The sequence below is a fragment of the Herpailurus yagouaroundi genome, unplaced genomic scaffold (assembly GCF_014898765.1).
Source record: "Herpailurus yagouaroundi ecotype Mexico unplaced genomic scaffold, PumYag 166, whole genome shotgun sequence".
Classification (NCBI taxonomy): domain Eukaryota; kingdom Metazoa; phylum Chordata; class Mammalia; order Carnivora; family Felidae; genus Herpailurus; species Herpailurus yagouaroundi.
This window is the reverse complement of record NW_024412407.1, coordinates 18,106,361-18,127,358: the sequence shown is the minus strand read 5'-3', so window position 1 is coordinate 18,127,358 and position 20,998 is coordinate 18,106,361. Positions and strand designations below refer to the sequence as shown.

At 39.1% G+C, this 20,998-nt stretch overlaps 1 protein-coding gene and 1 long non-coding RNA gene across 7 annotated transcripts in view; one reads left to right on the top strand and one right to left on the bottom strand.

Annotated features, from left to right (window-relative positions):
- Positions 1-14,390, top strand: part of LOC121038752 (uncharacterized) — a 21,141-nt gene extending 6,751 nt beyond the window's left edge. The window contains exon 3 of the long non-coding RNA XR_005794488.1: positions 14,207-14,390. This is a non-coding gene — a long non-coding RNA (uncharacterized LOC121038752). The remainder of the gene's footprint in view (positions 1-14,206) is intronic.
- DENND5B (DENN domain containing 5B) overlaps positions 5,779-20,998 on the bottom strand; it is a 196,824-nt gene continuing 181,604 nt past the window's right edge. For all 6 annotated transcript variants that reach the window (XM_040488497.1, XM_040488500.1, XM_040488499.1 and 3 more), the window contains 4 exons: positions 15,188-15,270; positions 14,494-14,620; positions 12,319-12,493; positions 5,779-10,629 (listed from right to left, as the gene is read on the bottom strand). In XM_040488497.1, the coding sequence (XP_040344431.1) occupies positions 10,446-10,629; positions 12,319-12,493; positions 14,494-14,620; positions 15,188-15,270 (569 nt within the window). In that variant the 3' untranslated portion in view covers positions 5,779-10,445. The remainder of the gene's footprint in view (positions 10,630-12,318; positions 12,494-14,493; positions 14,621-15,187; positions 15,271-20,998) is intronic.

Genomic DNA, 20,998 nt, shown 5'->3' with positions numbered 1-20,998 from the left:
CGTTAAAAAAAAAAAAAGTTCATATTATTCCCCTTTTCCTTCCTTCTTTCTTTCTCTTTCTTTTTTTCTTTCTTTCTTTCTTTCTTTCTTTCTTTCTTTCTTTCTTTCTTCTTTCTTTCTTCCTTGTTATTAATTTAATAGTTTTTTTTCCCAAATTTTTAATTTAAATTCTAGTTAGTTAACATGTAATGTAATACTGGTTTCAGGAATAGAATTCAGTGATTCATCACTTACATATAAAACCCAGTGCTCATAACAAGCACGCTCCTCAATACCCATCACCCATCTAGCCCATCCCTCCCCCCCCCCATCAACCCTCAGTTTGTTCTCTATGGTTAAGGGTCTCTTATGGTTTCCTTCCCTTTCTGTTCCTTTTCCCATATGTTCATCTGTTTTGTTTCTTAAATTCCATATGAGTGAAATCATATGGTATTTGACTTTCTCTGACTTATTTCGCTAAGCATAATTGACTGTAGCTACATTGATGTTGCAAATGGCAAGATTTCATTCTTTTTGATGGCTAAGTAGTATTCCATTGTATATACATGCCACATCTTCTTTATCCATTGTCCTTTCTTATTATCCTTTCAGTATGTGTAGAATCTATTTTTATGTCAACTCTGTCATTCTTGATATTGGCAATTTGTATCTTTCTTCTTTTTTCTCTAAACAATCTGGCTGTAGGTTTAACAATTTTATTGATTTCTCAAAGAATTACCTTCTGGGGTGCCAGGGTAACTCAGTGGTAAGCATCTGACTTTGGCTCAGGTCATGCCCTGCTTTGGATGAGCCCTGCTTCTCTCTCTGCCCCCGACCCCTCTGCCTCCCTCTGCCCCTCCTGAGATTCTCTCTCTCTCTCCCCCTCACTCACTTGCGTCCTCTCTCTCTCAAAAAAAAAAAAAAAATTCTGGTTTCATTGATTTTTCTTTTTCTGTTTTATTGATTTTGCTCTAATCTTTATTTTCTGTCTCTTTTGTTAGTTTTCATTTTTTATTTTTGTTTCTAAACTAATATATGTTAGATGGAACTTAGTAACATGTTACATATGTAGCATAGAAAACTTTTTTGTAGGGTAGGTGTTCACTGCTAGCAATTTGTCTTTAAGAGCTGCTTTAGATGCTCTTTTTGCTTTCACTTTGATTCATTTTTTGACCGTGTGGCTAGAGAACATACTTTACATGACTTGTATCTTTTTAAATTTATTAATACTTATTTTGTTGCCCCAAAGATTGTCAATCTTGGTAAATGTTCTTTGTGTTGTTGGAAAGAACACATTCTTTCCATTCGTGAAAATATTCTATAAATATCAATTTGGTCAAGTTGGTTGATGGTATTATCCAAGTCCTCTATGTCTCTACTGATTTCTATCTATATGCACTTTTAATAATTGAGAAAAGTGCTTTTCCTACTATACTTGAGACTGTCTCTTTCTCATTGATTCCATTAGTTTTTATTTCATGTATTTGGAAGCTCTGCTGTTTTTGAATAGGATGTCAGTGAGAAATCCAGAAGTTTTGAGGTCGTTTAAGAACACAAGGTATGGGTAGGTAAATGACAGACCTCAGGATTATGTTATGGGAGTTTTAGGAAACATCTGGCCCCACATGCTAGCTCTAACTAGAGTGATTTATTTTTAGGCTTTGCAGCCCAGAGATTAATTGCTCCATCTAGGTTACAGTATCTATTTTAATCAAATTATAACATGTCAAGATAACCAAAAGAATTATCATCACAAATATTAGGTTGAATCGTATACAGTTGTTAACATTTGCCTTTGATCTACAAAAATGGTAGTTTCTCACAAAGCAAGGAATTTTGTTCATTATGGTATTCAGAATAGTGAAACACTGGGAGCTATGTACATGTTTTATATCATAGCATTTTACAGAATAGTGAAAACTTGGGAGGTAAACCTAAATGTCACATGATAAATCATGCCATATGCCTATCATGGAATTAAAGTGAATGTTTTGGGAGATGATTTAATAACTCCTTTTATATTCTCATCCAGTTTTAAGACATTAAATTCCATCTATGTATGTTGGCAACTCCCAAATTTGTATCTGAAGTCCAATTGCTCACAAAATCCAGACTCAGACATTCAATTTCCTGTTCATCATTTCCATGGATATCTAATCAATTTTTGAAATTTAACATCTCCAAACTTGAACTTCTTTTTTTTTTTTTTTTTTTAAATTTTTTTTTTTCAACGTTTATTTATTTTTGGGACAGAGAGAGACAGAGCATGAACAGGGGAGGGGCAGAGAGAGAGAGGGAGACACAGAATCGGAAAGAGGCTCCAGGCTCTGAGCCATCAGCCCAGAGCCCGACACGAGGCTCGAACTCACAGACCGCGAGATCGTGACCTGGCTGAAGTCGGGCGCTTAACCGACTGCGCCACCCAGGCGCCCCTCCAAACTTGAACTTCTGATCTTTCTCCAAAGCCTGTTCTCCCCATATCCTTACTTAACAGAATTTCTAGCTTCATTCTTCCAGTTGTTCAGGCCAAAATGCTTAGAGTTATTCTAGACTTTTCTTTCGCTCATCCCCCACAATCCATCAGGAAATTCTCTGCCTTTAGTTTCAAAATACGCCAAGTACCCAACACTTTCCATCACCTTCATTGCTACCCCTGTGGTCTTCTTTCCTTTAAACTGCAAAAGCCTCCTACCCTTTTTAACTGGTTTCATATATATATATATATTATATATATATAATATATATTATATATAAAAATATGTATTATATATTTTTAATATATATACACACATACATTTTAAATTAAAGTCAATATTTTAAAGGGTAGTGATGTAGATCATACAGATACATGTGGACCAAGTTCAAATGGATATGGCAGACAATTTCTGCTCTAAATCATTGCACCATAAAGTTTGGAGATATTGCTCTATTGTCTCTTTTCCTCCTGCATTTTCCTACTCCCCTCCTTTGTTTCCTCCACAACTGAATATAAGGACCTGGGGCAGTTATCAGTTTATTGCCTCTCAGCTCCAAATCTACCCTTTATTGCCCGTTCTGTGACAATGAAGCTAGACCCTTCTGTAAACATTTTTCCTTTGCCAGCTGGCACAATGTTAACCTTTGTCAGTAGAATGCACTGGAGAGAGGGCGCCTGGGTGATTAAGTCGGTTCAGTGTCAGACTCTAGTGCAGGTCATGATCTCACAATTTGTGAGCTCGATCCCTGTTGGGCTCTGTGCTGACAGCCCAGAGCCTGGAGTCCGCTTTAGATTGTGTGTCTCCCTCTCTCTCTGCTCCTCCCCTGTTCACTCACTCTTTCTCAAATGAACATTAAAAAAAAAAATGGCACTGGAAATGCACTGGAGGAGGGAGTTCGGCTTCCTGTTTCTGCTGTGCTCCCCTCTGCAAGCTTCTGCAGTGGGAAGCTCCTGGCTCACCTCGTACTCAGCAGCTCACCTCGTGTGGCATTCCCTTGGGTGCTCTGCACTGAGTTTTACTGGTATAGCACCTGTCCATGGATGGCTTCCCTGGCACCACCTTCAGTAGCTTCCCAGCAGCTTCTGGGATATGGCATTTCCCCATGGATGCTTCCTTGGTACCTGAGGGCAGATTCCCAAGTGCCACTGGTGCATCAACTGAGTAAACTTCTTTGACATCTAGTGGACCTTGGTGTTACCCTTTCTAACAAAATCTGGCTCTCAGCCTGAGGGAAAGGGCATTTTAAGCCTACGGTTAGTGGCTGCTTCCTATAGATGCTATTGTTTATTTTTGCTATTCTTGTATTAAGCGTTCTTTTTGTTGCTTAGTAAATAAATCCTCTATTATTCTAATTTCTTATTATAGTTTATGATGGTTAATCAAACATATTTAATCAAACATTCTGAATATTTCTGTGAAAATGTGCTTTGGACAAGATTAATATTTACATTGGTGGCCTTCAAGTAATGCAGATTACCCTCCAGAATGTGGGTAGGCTTCATCAAATCAGTTGAAGGCCTGAACAGAACACAGAGTGACCTTCTCTGAGCAAGAAGGAAGTCTGTCAGCAGATTGCCTTTGGACTTGAACTACAACGCTTCTCTGGCTGTCCAGCCTAACCAGCCTACCCTGTAGATTTTGGATTTATCAAGTCTCTAAAATTGCATTAGCCAATTCCTTAAAATAGATCTGTGTGTGTGTGTGTGTGTGTGTGTGTGTATACACACACACACATATACACACACACAAACATAGATATGTATGTGTATGTGTGTGTGTATATATACACACACACATACACACATATACACACACATACAAACACATGACTTCTTGGTTCTTTTTCTCTAGAGAACTCTCATACATAGTTTTTTACATTCAACCCCCCCCCCCCCCAGGGGTGACGGGCTGGCTCAGTTGGTACAGCATTCAACTCTTGATCTTGGGGTCATGAGTTCAAGCCCCATGTTGGGCATGGATTTTACTAAAAAAATAAAATAAAAAAAAATAAAAAAAAATCCATCCCTCTTCAAATAGCTTGTGGTTTCTGTCTCTTGATTGGATCCTGACAAATATATCCTTGTTCTCCCCTGAACTCCTAATCTATTCATGCAAGTGCCTACTAAGCTTCTCTACTTGGATGTCTAATAGGCATTCCAAAGTTAGGTTCAAAAGTAATTTTTTTTTTCAGTGTTTATTTTTGAGAGAGAGAGTGCAGTAACAGGGAAGGAAGGGGCAGAGAGAGAGGAGGACAGAGGATCTGAAGCAGGCTCTGCACAGACAGCAGGGAGCCTGATGCTGGGCTTAAACTCATGAACCATGAGATCGTGACCTGAGCCGAAGTCAGACACTTCACCGTCTGAGCTGCATAGGCACCCCAAAAGTAAGCTCTTGATATTGATCCTGCAGCCTTGTTTTCTCCTACACTTTTTCTAATCCCAGTTAAGGGCATCTCCATTTGCAGTGAGGCCTTCTCTAGCTAACCCATTTATAATTGCAGTCCTTCTCCAAGTGGCCCAATCATATTTTCAGTCTCTCTTCTTTGCTTGTTATTGTTATCTAAGTATAATGTGTATTACTTCTCGTGTTCACTATTTAACTCCTTCATTAGAAAACAAATTCCAAAAAAAAAAAAGAGAATATAAATCCCATAACAGCAGGAATTTGATGTGTATGTATGTTTAAAATGCTATATGCAGGGGCGCCTGTGTGGCTCAGTCAGTTAAGTGTCCAACTTCAGCACAGGTCATGATCTCAAGGTTCATGAGTTTGAGCCCCACATCGGGCTCTGTGCTGATGGCTTGGAGCCTGGAGCCTGCTTCAGATTCTGTGTCTCCCTCTCTCTGCCCCTCCCCCAATCATTCTCTGTCTCTCACTCTCAAAAATAAACATTAAAAATTTTTAAAAATGCTATATGCAAAAAAATAAATAATTTAAAAAATAAATAAAATGCTGTATGCCCGTATCTTAAAGCAATGACTTAAGTAATGCTTACAATGGGTAGTCAATGAAACCTTGCCTTCTGTTATTTTTGAGTGTCTTAAGAATACTTCCCTTTCCTAAGTTCATAAATGCATTCTGTTCTGTATTTTCCTCTAAAAATTTTATTTCTCCTTTTTCGTTTAGGCTTTTACGCCAAGAACGGATTTTTCTGTATGGTTTTCTTGAACCTTAAAAAAAGCTGTTTTTTAAACCTCTTCTGGATAACCAGTTGCCCAGCAGGAGTATTTTTACTACTTACTTAAAGGTTTTGGTTTATCCCTCTACTTTCTGAAATCACTTACCACTCAGTATTAAGATTCTGTAATAACAAAGCAAAACAAAGTATCAACCCCACAGTTTTATTTGTAAAGAACAAAGCATGAAAAGTCATATTTAAATGTACTCCAAAACCTGAAAAACCCACGTCAGTTTCTCTGATATGTATGTTAAAGTGCTTGATATCACAATACTCTTTAAATTTTATATTATGTTCAGATGAGAAAAAAAAAATCCAGTTCTGATGCATTGTTAACAATACAAAGAAACACAATATAATTTAAATGCAGAAATGTTCATTTTTTAAAAAAAGATACACAGGGTACATTTACACACGGCTCAAGTGTAACATAGAAGGATTTTTCTATGTTTAACACCCTCAGCTGATTGACAACAGGAACTCCTTACCATACCTCTCTACTGTGAACAAGGTTTGGAACAGACTGGAGCCACACACAAATTCATTCAGGAAATTGGATCAAGCATGATTCCCTCCCACATAACCCAAGGATGCCCTGGATTCCTTTAGATGAGGAGAAATTTTTTGATATATATTTTTGTCCCTCTGGTGTCAACTGCTCAATGTGATACATTTCTGGAGCTAATCTTTATTCTGTCCTTGAGAGGATGATCAGCTCCAGGAAGATCTGGGACAATGCATTTCTTCTTGGATTCCTCTGATCATCAGTACCCTCTTCAAAACATGTTGGAAATCCAAGAGATTTGTAAATGTATTTTAATAGAAATAAAGGACCTAGAAGTTTATTATTCGTTTCTGTCTCTTTTTAAAGCTAAATGGTAATGTAACAAATGCTTAGGAAAGAAACAGGGACTTCAAAAGAAACTGATGACTTGGAAACAGGATTCATTTTATAAAAGTAGAGAAGAGGCCACGACTCCATTCTCAATGAAGGTATGTTAATACTGAAATATAAATAGCTAAGGTTCAGATTGTCCCTTCAACATGTTGAAAAGGATAGCTTCTGTAAACCTCACAGAGAAAATACAATACTCAAAGTGAAAATCTACTGAAAAATCATAATTCTTAGCAGAAAGAAGATATTTCGATTAAGAGCTACACTTTCAATGCTGTCAAATAAATATTTCCCTGGGGATCTGAGGTCCACATCTGTTGCCTCCTGTTTCAAAATATCTTAGAGGCATCAACATATACTACACACAAACTGTTAACGTATAGTTTCTACCTCTCTTTCACTTACATTTACATACAACAGTGCTTTATTCCAAAAAAAGGAGATACAAGCAATTCAGTATTTCCCCTATATCATTCATCATTCATGTAGTGTGACAGAAGCTCATTAAAATGATTTTTTAAAAAGGCATGTTAAAGTAAATGTCACAGGGTCACAAAGATTCAAAAATGTCTGCAACATTTAAAATAAATTTTAGAGGGCAACTGCAGACTCTTGCAAGGTTTAGGTTTCTTATATCAGATTCTTGCTCCCAGTGGGAAAGGGGAGGGAGAGGGCGCCTTGGGAAGCCTTGCTTTTGTTCTCTATAAGGCCGATTTTACCCCAACTGGAATGGCACTTTATGCTACTCCACGCTGCGCCTCAGTCGTTTTTATGGCATTGGTGAGCCCCAACCAGGGCACCGCTTGTAGGGCCTCACACGTAATACCAACAAGTGTAATGCCGCTGTCAGAAAGGCTGACATTAGGAGTTTCAGGACATTTGGAAAACACTTGGAAATTAGATGTTTCAAGAGGTAATATTTTTGGCAATTTAGTTTTAAAATAATTTCCTCTTAAGCTATTATTATGTGAAAATACTAATTATGGTTCCAGGCATTACTTTTAATTTATTCTGAGGAAAAAAAAATTACAAAGTTGATTTTTACTTAAACTTTGAGGTGTAATTATATAAAGCAATATACTGATTTAAAAAAATATAGCAAAAAGGATACCTCTAAATAGGTACGGTCCTTCCAAAAGTCGATTATGTACATTCATTCTAAAGGTTCTGCTACTGTCCTGCTCAAAATATTCTGGTATTGGCTTAGGGACAGTTATAAGCCACATAAGAGAGAAGTCTTATTTCTTTAGAATAATTTCCTTGCGGCCTCAAACTCTGCTTAAGCATCCTTTTTATTAATCAATTTGGATTGTAAGAACTTTTTGTTGTTTCCGAATATTAAATTTCTTCTGAAAGGTCAAGATTTACCATCACTGGCAATACTCAAAAGAATGGGCTGTAGGCCATTCAGATGGCTCAGAAGGAGGTCCCCACATGTTTGGAGTCCTGGCTGGATCACTGGAATAAGTATATGGGCTCCTGATGTGACCAATTCAAAGGGCCCAGCACTCTAGAAGATGTGTCAGTTCTGGTGTGACTATTTCTTGTGAAAGTGGTCATTCCCATTGTTATGGTCCTATCACACAGAGTGGGATAAAACTTTACATATAATTTATTTTTGGGTATTACTTTTAATGTAATGGTTTTATTCATAGGCCCCAAATCCAATTTTGCTCCCAGTTTTTATAACATATAATTCTCAACCACTTCAGAACCATTTGTTAAAAAGAATGTTAATCCTTATAAATGCTTATTATAAATGGACAGTAATATTTATATCCTACTTGCTTGGGTGTATGAATAAAGATCCAGGGGTACAAAGACGTAATATGAATGCCTCGGAGCTCAGTGTCACGCAGTCTTGGTGTAATAAAAAACATGAGTTCTAGACTCTGTTGTCACTGACCAGCTGTGGGGTAAGTATTTAACCTCTCCGATCCTCAAGTATTCCTACCTGTAAAATGGTCACTCAGTGCTAGCCTGCTCACCTAAGTCATCCTTCGGCTGCCCAGAGTGTGCCAGAAGCATGGTCTTATGAGGAAGGTAATAAGAATAAAACCCTGCCCTGATCATTCAGTGGTTTCTGATCACGGCAACACAAGAACCTGTGCGAAATGGGTTCTGGAAGTGTCCCATAATAGACTTTCCATGATCCTGGAAGAGTTGCGTTGTTACGCAGACACACTTTAGACTCAGGCAAACAAATCTCCAGTCTACCCAAGTCACCCAAAAACCTGTTCTTAAACCCTTCGTGGGTCTCTAAATGTGGCCTTCAACTCCCCGTTCCTCCTCAAATACTAAGTTAGATATTAAAAGGGGATGTGCCTTGGTCGCCTGGCTGAATACAGTGCTTGATAAGGGAGTGAGGCACTTGTTCATTAGTTTCTTCCTTCAGGCAAGAAGAGAAACAATACTGTTGGCTAAAGCCCAGGACCCTCAAGACAGTACGGGGGTCCTGAGAGGCCATGGCTTTGCTTCTCAGCCACAACTGGGAATAAAACCCGGCGCAGTGCTGGGGCAATTTCACTGCTAACAATGTGCAAACGCCTAATTGGTTACAGGACCTACCATAAACGAAGTCTTAAGGTAACTAGCTAATACCACGTTTATTTAACTTCCTTATAAAATACCCAACTGGAAAGTTACTCACAATGTTTGGTCTTTCAAAACTGTCGCCTCTGGTTCTGCTCCCATTTTGTCAGTCTGTGCTGTACTGGCTTTTACCTTCTCTGGGCCAGTTGTTTTACATTTATTACCCCTTCTTAGAAAAGGAACATAAAACTTGCCCTGAAACACCCAGAAAGGGTTCATTCTTTCTCTTTCCCTCTGTTATTTGCATTATCATGGTCAACAAATACTTTCACAAAAACATTCCAAGCTACACCAAGCCCTCCTCCTTCTTAGACATTCCTTCCATTTCCTGAGAGGGGGATGGGCACAGGAAGGGGGGGAGGTGACTGGAACCTAACAAAGACAGGGTTTGAGATTATCCTTGAGGTAAGAACTGCTGCAGGGCGTAGATGGCCAAATTTTAAGTGCAGGATCAAACTGCCGTTTGCAGTTCTTATAACTGTAAGACCAACACTTTGAAATTCACATCTCCTCAAAGTACCTCACATAACAAGAATAAAAATGCCAAGAATGAAGTTAGTCTAGGCTAATCTTTCCAAAGTGTAAAGAAGTGATAATCCTACAATTTAACATACTTCTCAGGGCTTTGTGTGTTCTCTTTCCAGTTCAGCCAAGCTCCTGGGGTCCAGTATTTAAAATATTTGAACTGTGTCTTTATCTTGTGCCGACGGAAAAAGATTTTCCAAAAGACTGGAGAAGTGACTCAATTCAAATGTATGAAACCAACTGTAACTTAAAATATAGAAGTGAGGACTATCACATACAGTAGGTAAAGCTGTTTACATTCACAATACAAAGGATCAGACACACCAGGATGGATGGCTATGACATAACAATGCATTCTGGGTTCCTTTGTGATACCTGGAGGGAAAAAATAAGCCCGACTGGCTTGCACTGTAATTACGTGTTTACTGGCTTCTTCCTGGCTAGCACCACTCTTTCCCTCCCAACTCCCAATGTGGTTAAGCTACTTATGTTAAGTCACAGGAATATTCAATCTAAGAAAAGTATCTTATTAGAGTAATATAATTTCTTAAAGAAGATAGCATATTTACACACATCTAACACATGAAAATACTCTATTTTATACTAAATTCCAGGTTCAAATGAACTACAATACAGCATTTTGCCTTGTCTGTAGTGTGAGGATTGTTCAAATTGGGGAATATGGTGTGTTGCCCCCTGCAGTGACTCACTACCTTATCAGACAAGTCCAAATCGGTCCCCATAGTTGGGGAAGGTTCAGGAGCAAGGGGTCTGGACTGAGAGCTTCTAGCCAGTTGGGTTACACATCCACTCCTTTGATGAGTGATCCTTCCAAGACTATGGTGAAGTCCTGAATGGTCTGCAGAATGCGGATGAGAGAGTTGACAGTCATGCGGTCTCGCAGGAGGGCACTCTCCTCATACATTCGGGTAATGGCAGGACATTCGGCTAAGAGTGGGATCCACTGTGGGAGCAGGCGATCCCTACAGAGTCAAAGAGAAAGAAGTCCTGAGCCCTGCCCACCTTGCTGCAGAACAACACACCTTAGAACTTTCAATGGGAAGGTGTAGGACTGGATGGAGCAAAATCCAGCCAAGTTCTCAGGTCAGCAGAGGAGAAACCAAATTCAAGATTTTGGAAATTTGCTGGTTAAAAAGATACAGTAATGATACAGTCAGTGTTAATGGGAAAACCCAAGAGACTGAAAATAAGTTTGGGCAAATTGGCCATAAGGACCTACCCACATTAAAGAGATTCTCTATTCTGATTTAACACTTAAAAAAAAAAAGAGGCAGAAAGTCATTTTGTATCTCTTTTTTACAGGGGTGTTATTCAGACATCTGTGGCAAGGCATGCCAAAGTACGCTGACCCTTTGGGAAGAAAGACTGCATTAAATAGTCAGGATTAGCATTAAAAAAAAAAAAAAAACTTATACAACGTAACAAGGAACAAAAGGAAAGAAAAACATTAAGTGGATTTTACAAACCAAAAGAGGGGTTGCATTAGTCTAATAAATCAGAACAAGAGATAAAAGGAGATAAGGATCATGTTTAAAAGGAATTTTAAAAGCATAGCTGAAACTGGGCCCTTTTATTAAGAAGAAATATAGAACTTAGTTTTATAAACCAGTTCTTTCAGGAGGACATCTCAACCTTCAGTGTGTCCTGATTAACCTCTGACATTAGTTACCTGCCACTAAATATCTAAGACATCCTTATCGAGCATCTCTCAATATGCCTTTTGTTTTTTTTAAAGTTTATTATTTTTTTTTGTAGTAATCTCTACACCCAACCTCAGGCTCAAACTCATGACCCCGAGATCAAGAGTCACATGCTCTTCTGACTGAGCTAGTAGCCAGGAGCCCCTCGATATGCCTTTCATGATAAAAGCAGTCATAACTAGGCCTGCCAATCTCCTGTTGGGGCTCTAGGTCTGTAGAAAAAAAAAAAAAAACACATTACACAGATAACTTAAAAAAAAATCTTGTTCTAAAGGCCTACATGTTTCATTTCTTATAATTCTGACAGCTGTTTAAAAATTAATGGATTGTAAAGCTCCTATGCGTCATTTTCAAAAAATAAAGGGGTAGGGAACTGTCAAAGAGAAGACTTTATATACTTAAGAATTATTTATATCATATGAATTCTACAATGTTATTAAATTTAAAACAACATGGTGAAAAAATTAAAAAAAAAAAAGAAAAAAACCAACAACATGGTGCTATAGATACACAACACAAACCCTACACAGTAAATATACGTATGTGTGTCAAATTCCTTACCAAACTACCCATTACCTATCTACCCACCTTTGGAGCCAGTGTAGTGTAATGGTTGAGAGCTTGGGCACTCAAATGAGACTGGGTATGAATCTTGGCTCTGCTTCTTTCTAGCTGTGTGACCCTGGGAAGCTTTGTTAACTCCGCTGTACCTTATACATCTGTACAGTGCTACTTCATGTATTGTGGTGGGGAAGTGATAGGAGGATTAAATGAGTACTTAGCATGGTGTCAATACACAGCAAGTACCCAATAAACATAGTTTCATAATAAAAATTGCAATGAAAGGAGCCCACGGGAGAGCTTTGGAAGGGGCATGATCTGAGGCAGCCCCTCCTGGACTTTTGTTCAAAACATAACAAAGATAGGGAAAGTCAAGAACTGGCTTTATACCGTGTTCCAAGGCAAACTAAAATCTGGAATTTGCCGTCCTTTCCAATGTTCCTGGGTGCAGTATTAATAGCATTTACATAGTGGCAGAAGGTTTTGCAGGATGATTTCTGAATAAGGACATCGTCTTCATTGTCTAGAATCTGGTCAGTGGTTTCAAAATAAGCAACCGCTTTCTCTGGGGAAGGAAGTCAGAATCATATCACAATACACATTAATACTTCATACACAGAAAGATTAATCACTTAGTTTATTCTGGAAACACTAATGGTGCTTTGCATTAGAGCCAGTCTGGAAACCAAAATCATTACTTTATCACTGATTTCACGATGAATTCTAGAGGTCCATGTTTCCTGGTGGAACGATATGCTCCGGGAGTTTATTTTCTAATCTAGACTGCATTCCAGAAGGGTGCAAAGTTTACTCTCTTTGGAATACCTTCAAGCAATGGAAACTGGCAAAAAAGAAAAACAGATGGACTCCCCGGTCAAGACTGGAACCTTCTAGGAGTAGCTAGCAAATACATGGTAGCCATCGAGATGTGCCCTCTGTTCTAGTTATACAGTGGCTGGCTGACATTTTGCAATGAAATCCTTGAAATGGAACTGACTCAAGAAATCTGAGGAAGAGATATGTATACATATATTAGAAACAGGAGTAGTAAGATTCTGGGCATTCCAAAAGAAAAAAAAAAATCACTCCTGGAGGCCTAGCTCTGTTAACCTTTTCTTTGTCTAAAAACTCTAAGTTGGATAAAACCAACCACTTCATCTAGACTATATTTACAAGACACAAAATGATTAATCACCCCTTTAAGAAAACTGGGAATTCTAGAAGAACCGCATTACAAAGCTTATTTAGCAAGCTAGAGCGGTACACTGCAACAGAACTTTCTGTGATGGATGAAATGTTCTGTATCTGCAAGGTTCCATTTGGTAGCTACTAGGTAAGGCAGGTGTGACTAACGAAGTGAAATTTTTTTTTTTTAATTTTTTTTTTCAACGTTTATTTATTTTGGGGACAGAGAGAGACAGAGCATGAACGGGGGAGGGGCAGAGAGAGAGGGAGACACAGAATCGGAAACAGGCTCCAGGCTCCGAGCCATCAGCCCAGAGCCTGACGCGGGGCTCGAACTCACGGACTGCGAGATCGTGACCTGGCTGAAGTCGGACGCTTAACCGACTGCGCCACCCAGGCGCCCCACGAAGTGAATTTTAAATCTAATTTAAATTAAATAAATTTAAATAGCCACACGTAGCTATGGTAGTGGTTATCATACTGGATAACATAAAGCTAGAGTAATCCTTTTAAAACAAAACAGAAGTTATTTTATGTCATTTATTCCTTAGCTCAAAGCCTTCCGATGACTTCCTATTTCAATCATGATAAAGACCCAAGTCCTTGCAAAGGTCTAGAAGGCCCTGAAGCTCCTGGCTCTGGCAGTACACAGCCCTCTCCCCCAGTATCCTCTTACTCTGTCTCCCTCACTCTGCCCCACTCGCACTACACTTGCTACTCCATGCAATGGCCAAGCACACTCCAAGCTTGGGGCCTCTGCCCTGATAGTTCTCTCAGCCTGGAGTGCTCTCTCCCAGATATTCATATGGCTCAATTCCTCACTTCCTTAAAGTCTTTGCTCAAATATCACCTGGTCCACAAAGCGTATAATCACCCCACTTAAAAAAGCACTCTTCACTCCATTTCCTTTCACTTTACTATTTTTTTTCCCAGATCAACCATCACTTTCTAACATACCAGCTGAACTGCATACTTGTTATGTTTTTGTGTTTTATCTGTGTTCCTGTCCCCACCAGAATGTAAGTTTGCCAACCAAAGGAATTTTTGTTTTGTTTCCTTATATCTCAACGTGTATCTTTTTTTTTCAAAGTAGGCTCCACACTCAATCTAGGCCTGAACTCATAACTCCGAGATCAGGAGCTGCATACTCTACCGCCTCAATGTGTATCTTGAGCATCTCGAACAGTGAGTGTCTGGAATATTACGGACACTACAATATTTGTTGACTGAATGAAAAGCAAAGAGAGTGCTAATTTGATATATTTTTTTAAAAACATACTCCCTTGTCACTAACCCTTATTTGCTTAAATTCCTGGGTCTTCGAGTTTTCTAAGAAACATTTCAGTGCCTTTATAGTAACATACACCTGTTTTAATTTACCTATGAAGTCCCAGATGAAGACATTCTTGTGAAAGATGCGGGCAGATTTGAAGCCATGGTGGAAGACTTGTTCAAGTGCCACAACCAGGCCATTTTCTCCACACAGCAACACCGTGAGGCTTCCTCTCTGTGGAACAAAACACACAGTGCCAAAGAATAATCTGCTGCACCTATGTTTAAGAAATATACTAGAGAAGGAGCATGTGAGTGGCTCAATTGGATGTCCGACTTCGGCTCAGGTCATGATCTCTCGGCTCATGAGTTCGAGCTCCACATCAGGCTCTCTGCTGTCAGTGTGGAGCCTGCTTCGGATCTTCTGTCCCTCCCCGCCCTCTCACTCATTCATTCATTCATAAACAAGCAAATAAAGAAAAAAAGAAAAACACTAGAGAAAAGGGTGTTGAAGGTAGCTATGAAGTATGTTCTTGTAGCTACTAGAAAGCTTACAAATAAAAACATACCCTCTACTGTATGTATCATGTATAAAAGTGTCTTTAAAATCATATATATATATATAATTTTTTTTTAAGTAGAAGTAGACTTCATGCCCACTGTGGAGCCCAATGCAATGCTTAAACTCATGACCCAGAGATCAAACAGGAGTTGAGATCAGGAGTCAAATGCAACACTTCAATGACTGAGCCACCCAGGTGCCCCTAAAATCCTATACATTAAGTTTGACAGATGATCATACCTCTTTTTCAGGTTTATGAAAATGCTTCACAATATTGTTTACAGCTTCCCCAATTCCTTCTTGGATCTGTCCAGCATTGGGTTCTGAAAAAATAATGAACACCGGCTGAATTCTCATGCAAGGGAAATACACCAAAGTACTATGGGATAGCAACTGTGTCCACCCATGCAGGAAATGCTTCACCACAGAGGATGGCTTGTCAGGCGCTCCATGAAACTTGTCTCAGGTCAGTCTGGCCAAGGGGAGGCATCTTGGCACAAAGGAATTGTGATTCCTAGATTCCAATTCCAACCTTACCATTGCAATCTATAACCTTGGTTAAATGTCTAACTTCTGAGTTTGAATTTCGTCAATTTAAAATAGGGAAAACATATACCTCATGGGTCACTGGGAAAAGTGAATGAGATATTGCAGGTGTAAATAACCTGGCATGGTACTTGTCACAAAGTGCTAGCAAGCTCCTGGATCTGAGGAGTGAGGTGGAAAGACCCATGGCATCATTCCAGGTACTCCCTTATCCTACTTAACTCTTGAGTTCCTTAGTGGGCACAGACCAAGGTTTGTGAAGCTCTGAATGGCTAACCTGAAATCTGTGTTTTTGCTACTGTGTTTAAAGTAAAAGGAAGATGCCAGGTACACTGAGGCACCCAAAGCCCAGAACAGCTTCCCTTTCTGGCTATTTAGTCTACCTGGGTACTGCTTCATTCTCCCGGCCTGCACTTGCTCAGGTCTTGTTTTTAAGGGAGACCTTGGTGGGCTGCCTGAATGGGATCTAAACTGCCTTTGCCTCCCAAAACCCAAGAATGGTTAAAAAGAGATGTTAAACACATTTTATCTAGGGATAGAAGTAGGTAACGAAAAGTTTAAGTATTTGGTACTTTCTTGTGGTGATTAACTCTTACGTTTACATATCACACCATAAAGGACAAACTACACATTCTATTGTTTAAGAATCTTTGAATTCAGGGTTCCTGGGTGGCTCAGTCAGTTAAGCAGCTGACTTCAGCTCAGGTCATGATCTCTTGGTTCATGAGTTTGGGCCCCACATCGGGCTCTGTGCTGACAGAGTAGAGCCTGGAGCCTGCTTTGGATTATGTGTCTCTCTCTCTCTCTCTCTCTCTTTCTGTCCCTCCACCGCTTGCACTCTCTTTCTCTCTCAAAATAAATAAGTAAACCTTACAAAAAAAAAAAAGGAATCTTGAATTCATACTGCTGGAGGATTTCTTGCATAAAACATTCTTCAGGTAAAACTCAAGTAAGTTTTTTTCTTTTCTTTTTTAAGTTTATTTATTTATTTTTGAGAGAGAGAGAGAGAGTGGAAAGGGGCAGAGAGAAAGGGAGACAGAGGATCTAAAGTCTGCACTGACAGCAAGAAGCCTGATGCAAGGCTCAAACTCACAAACAGCAAGATCACAACCTGAGCCAAAGTTGGACGCTTAACTGACTGAGCCACCCAGGTGCCCCCTCAGGTAAGTTTTTTCTATACCAATGCATAGAAATTGTTAAAAGGAAGGACTGATACTGTGGCTTCTTCAGTTGCTACTAATTTTTTTCCTTTCTCTGAATATTTTCTCTTTTTAAGAAAAAAATTTTGTTTTTATTTTTAAGTAACTTCTATGCCCAACATGGGGCTTGAACTCACAACCCGGAGATCAAGAGTCACATGCTTGGGGTGGCTAGGTGGCTCAGTAAGTTAAGCATTGGACTTCGGTTCAGGTCATGATCTCACTGTTCATGGGTTTGAGTCCCACATCGGGCTCTGTGCTGACAACTCAGAGCCCAGAGTCTGCTTCAGATTCTGTGTCTCCCTCTTTCTCTGGCCCTCTCCCGCTCACACTCTCTCTGTCAAAAATAAATAAAACATTAAAAAAAAAAGTCACGTACTTTACTAAGCCAGCAAGGCACTCTGAGTATTTTCTCTTTTAAACATAAAAATCTAGGGGTGCCCTGGGTGGCTCAGTTAAGTGTCTGACTCGACTTCAGCTCACGTCATGATCTCACATCTGTGAGTTCAAGCCCCGCACTGGACTCTGTGCTGATGGTGCAGAGCCTGCTTGGGATTCTCTTTCCCTCTCTCTGCCCCTCCTCCACCTACTCTCTCTTTCTCAAAATAAATAAAAATAGGGGCGTCTGGGTGGCGCAGTCGGTTAAGCGTCCGACTTCAGCCAGGTCACGATCTTGCGGTCCGTGAGTTCGAGCCCCGTGTCAGGCTCTGGGCTGATGGCTCAGAGCCTGGAGCCTGTTTCCGATTCTGTGTCTCCCTCTCTCTCTGCCCCTCCCCCGTTCATGCTCTGTCTCTCCCTGTCCCAAAAATAAATAAACGTTGAAAAAAAAAATTTAAAATAAATAAAAATAAACTTAAAAAAAAAAAGATCTATTCTGAAAAGTTTTTAAAAAATAAATGAATTACATATATACTTTTTATTATTTTTACATATTTATTACTTATTTTATTTTTATTTATTATTTATTTATTTTGAGAAAGAGAATGAGCAGGGGAGGGGCAGAGAGAGAAGGAGGGAGAGAGAATCCCAAGTAGGCTTGGATTCTGCACTATCAGTGCAGAGCCCAGTGCAGGGCTTAAACTCATTAACAGTGATCTCTGAAATGAATGGGGACTTTAGCTGAAATCCAGAGTCAGATGCTTAACTGACCGATCCACCCAGGTGCCCCTATTTTGAAAACTTTCATTCATTATAAAATAGCCCTGTACTAATCAATAGTATTTTACTTTTAAAGACTTTATTTTATTTTATTATTTTTAAGTTTATTTATTTGAGAGAGAGAGAGAAAGAGAGAGAGCTCACAAGCAAGGGAGGGGCTGAGAGGGAGGGAGAAAGGGAATCCCAAGCATGTTCCACACTGTCAGTGCAGAGCCCGATGCAGGGCTTGAACCCACCAACCATGAGATCATGACCTGAACTGAAGTTGGGACACTTGATCAACTGAGCCACCCAGGTGCCCCATTTTATTTTATTTTAATTTTTTAAATGTTTATTTATTTCTTTTTGAGAGGGAGGGATAGAGAATCCCAAGCAGGCTCTGTACTATCAGCACAGAGCCTAACTCGGGGCTCAATCTCACGAACCATGAGATCATGATCTCAGCTGAAATCAAGAGAGGGATGCTTAACCAACTGAGCCACGCTGGGGCCCATAAAGATTTTATTTTTTAGTAATCTCTACACCCAACATGGGGCTGGAACTTACAACTCCAAGATCCAGAACTGCATGATACAATGACTGAACCAGCCAGGTGCCCCTATTCAGTAATATTTTAAAATTGATTTAAAACTTTTAGTTCTCTAAATATCACCTTGCACACACGGTGAGAAAATGCCAGTTTCCCATCTCTGAATTTCAGGTTATTTAAAATTTTCTACTTAATGAGTAAGGAAAAGAAAATATGACCAAAAGTAGAGGATAAGACCTCTCAAAACAGTAATACCCCATAAAACTGGGACTGTTTTAGACATGGTAATAATTAGGATAGGCTGAACTGAAATCTTTTAAGATCAGTCTTTTAAGTCAATTTAAGATTACATACAATAAATTTGCCAATTTTAAGTGTGCAATTTGATGAGCTTTGACAGATGTATAGTCATGCAACCACCACAATCATAATGTAGAAAAGTTCCATCAACCCAAAAGGTTCCCCTGTGTCCTTTTCCATCAATCCCCTTCCCCAGCTCTTATCTCCTAGCAACTGCTGTTCTGCTTTCTATCATTATTATACTGCCTTTTCTAGAACTTAATATAAATGGAACCGTATAGGATCTAGCCTTTTGTGTCTGTTCTCTTTCACTTACTTAGTATAATGCTTCTGAGTTTTACCCATGTTGTTAGATGTATCAACAGTTTGCTCGTTTTTATATATTGCCAACTAGTACCCCACTGAATACATGTAGCACATTCTGCTTATCCACTCCCCAGGTGGTGGATTTTGGTGTTGTTTCCATCTTGGCTATTATGAATAAAGCTCCCAGGGACATCTGAATACAAGTCTTAGTGTAGATACATGTATTCATTTCTCTCCAGTAAATATTCAGGAGTGGGATTCTGTGTCAAGTGTATGCTAAGTGTATGTATGTCTTTATAAGAAACTGCCAAACTGTTTTTCTTTTGCATTCTCACTAGCAATGTCCAAGCATTCCACTGCTCTCCATCCTCACCAATATTTGGTATTATCAGTCTTTGAAATTTTTGTTTTTCCAGTGTGTGTGGTGTGAATTTTACTTCTGAAGGCAACAAGGAATTATGAATCAGGGGAATAATTTGAGAAAGAATAAGGGGGATTTTTAGACTATATCATTCTAATATTAATATATCACTATGTGCTAATAAATGGATAGGGACTAAAAACATCTAGGGAAACTTCTTTGTTAAGTAAACTAAGGACCTCTCAGGTACTCTTGTTATTCTACTTATGGTTTTATTGTCTATGGCTAAAATAAAACCACTTCACTGATAAACTTCCGTAATTTTTCATTAAATCATACTGCCTCTGTATTAGTTTTTTGTGGCTCCTATAATAGATTATCACCAACTTGGTGACTTAAAACAACAGAAATCTATTCTGTCATAGTTCTGGAGGTCCAGAAGTCAGAAATTATCACCAGGCAGAAATCAGAGCAGGGCCACACTCCATCTGGAGGCTCTATGGAAGAGTATGCTCACGTCTTCAAGCTTCTGGTAGCTGCTGTCATTCTGTGGCTTGTGGCTGTTATCACTCCAATCTCTGCCGATACTGTCTTCTCTTGTGTGTTTCTAATTTCTGTCTGCCTCCCTCTTATAAGAATATATGTGACTGTACTTAGGGCCCATTCAGATAATCCAGAATAATCTTCCCATCCCAAGATCCTTAACTTAATAATTGAAAAGATTTTTTCAAAAAAAGTAACGTTACTGATTCTGGATTAGGATCTAATACCCTTGGGAGACATTATTCAGCCTAGTAAAGCCCACATTAGCATAAATTAGAAGTTTATGGTACTATTAAAAATGGCATATAAGCACAGCATCCTGTCCATAGAAATCACTCCTTTACATATTTTATCATTTCTGTAGGACGATGGGGGTAAGGAGAGGAATTTTTATATTTTTCTCTTAGAACAACGGGCTCTGGATAGCTAGATACGGCTCTCTGGGAATACTGTAATATAAGCTATCTTTATTCCTCATTTAGGGTTTTTTTTTTTTTTTAAGTAGGCTTCATGCTCAGCTTTGAGCCCAACTTGGAGCCTGAACTCACAACCATGAGATCAAGACCTGAGATGAGATCAAGAGTCAGATGCTTAACCAAATGAGCTACCCAGGTGCCCCAGCTACCTTTTTTTTCCCCCAAAGTACAATCTACCCCCAACATAGGGCTTGAACTCCAAGATCAAGAGTCATATACTCTACTGACTGAGCCAGCCAGATGCCCCTCCTCCTTTAAGTTTCAGTAAAAATATTATTTATTCATATTTCTATAGCTTAATTAGAACAGAGCACGCAGTTTTTAAACCTAAATTCTTCAGGCCTTTAATTATTTATTAATTCTTCCCTTATTTTTTCCCTTTTCTCTCCCCTCCTGTCTTTTAAGTTCCATTCGCCCAAATTAATTTTCTTCAGCTTTCTTCTTTTTTTTTTTTTTAATTTATATATGAAATTTATTGTCAAATTGGTTTCCATACAGCACCCAGTGCTCATCCCAAAAGGTGCCCTCCTCAATACCCATCACCCAAACTCCCCTCCCTCCCACCCCCCATCAACCCTTAGTTTGTTCTCAGTTCTCAACAGTCTCTTATGCTTTGGCTCTCTCCCACTCTAA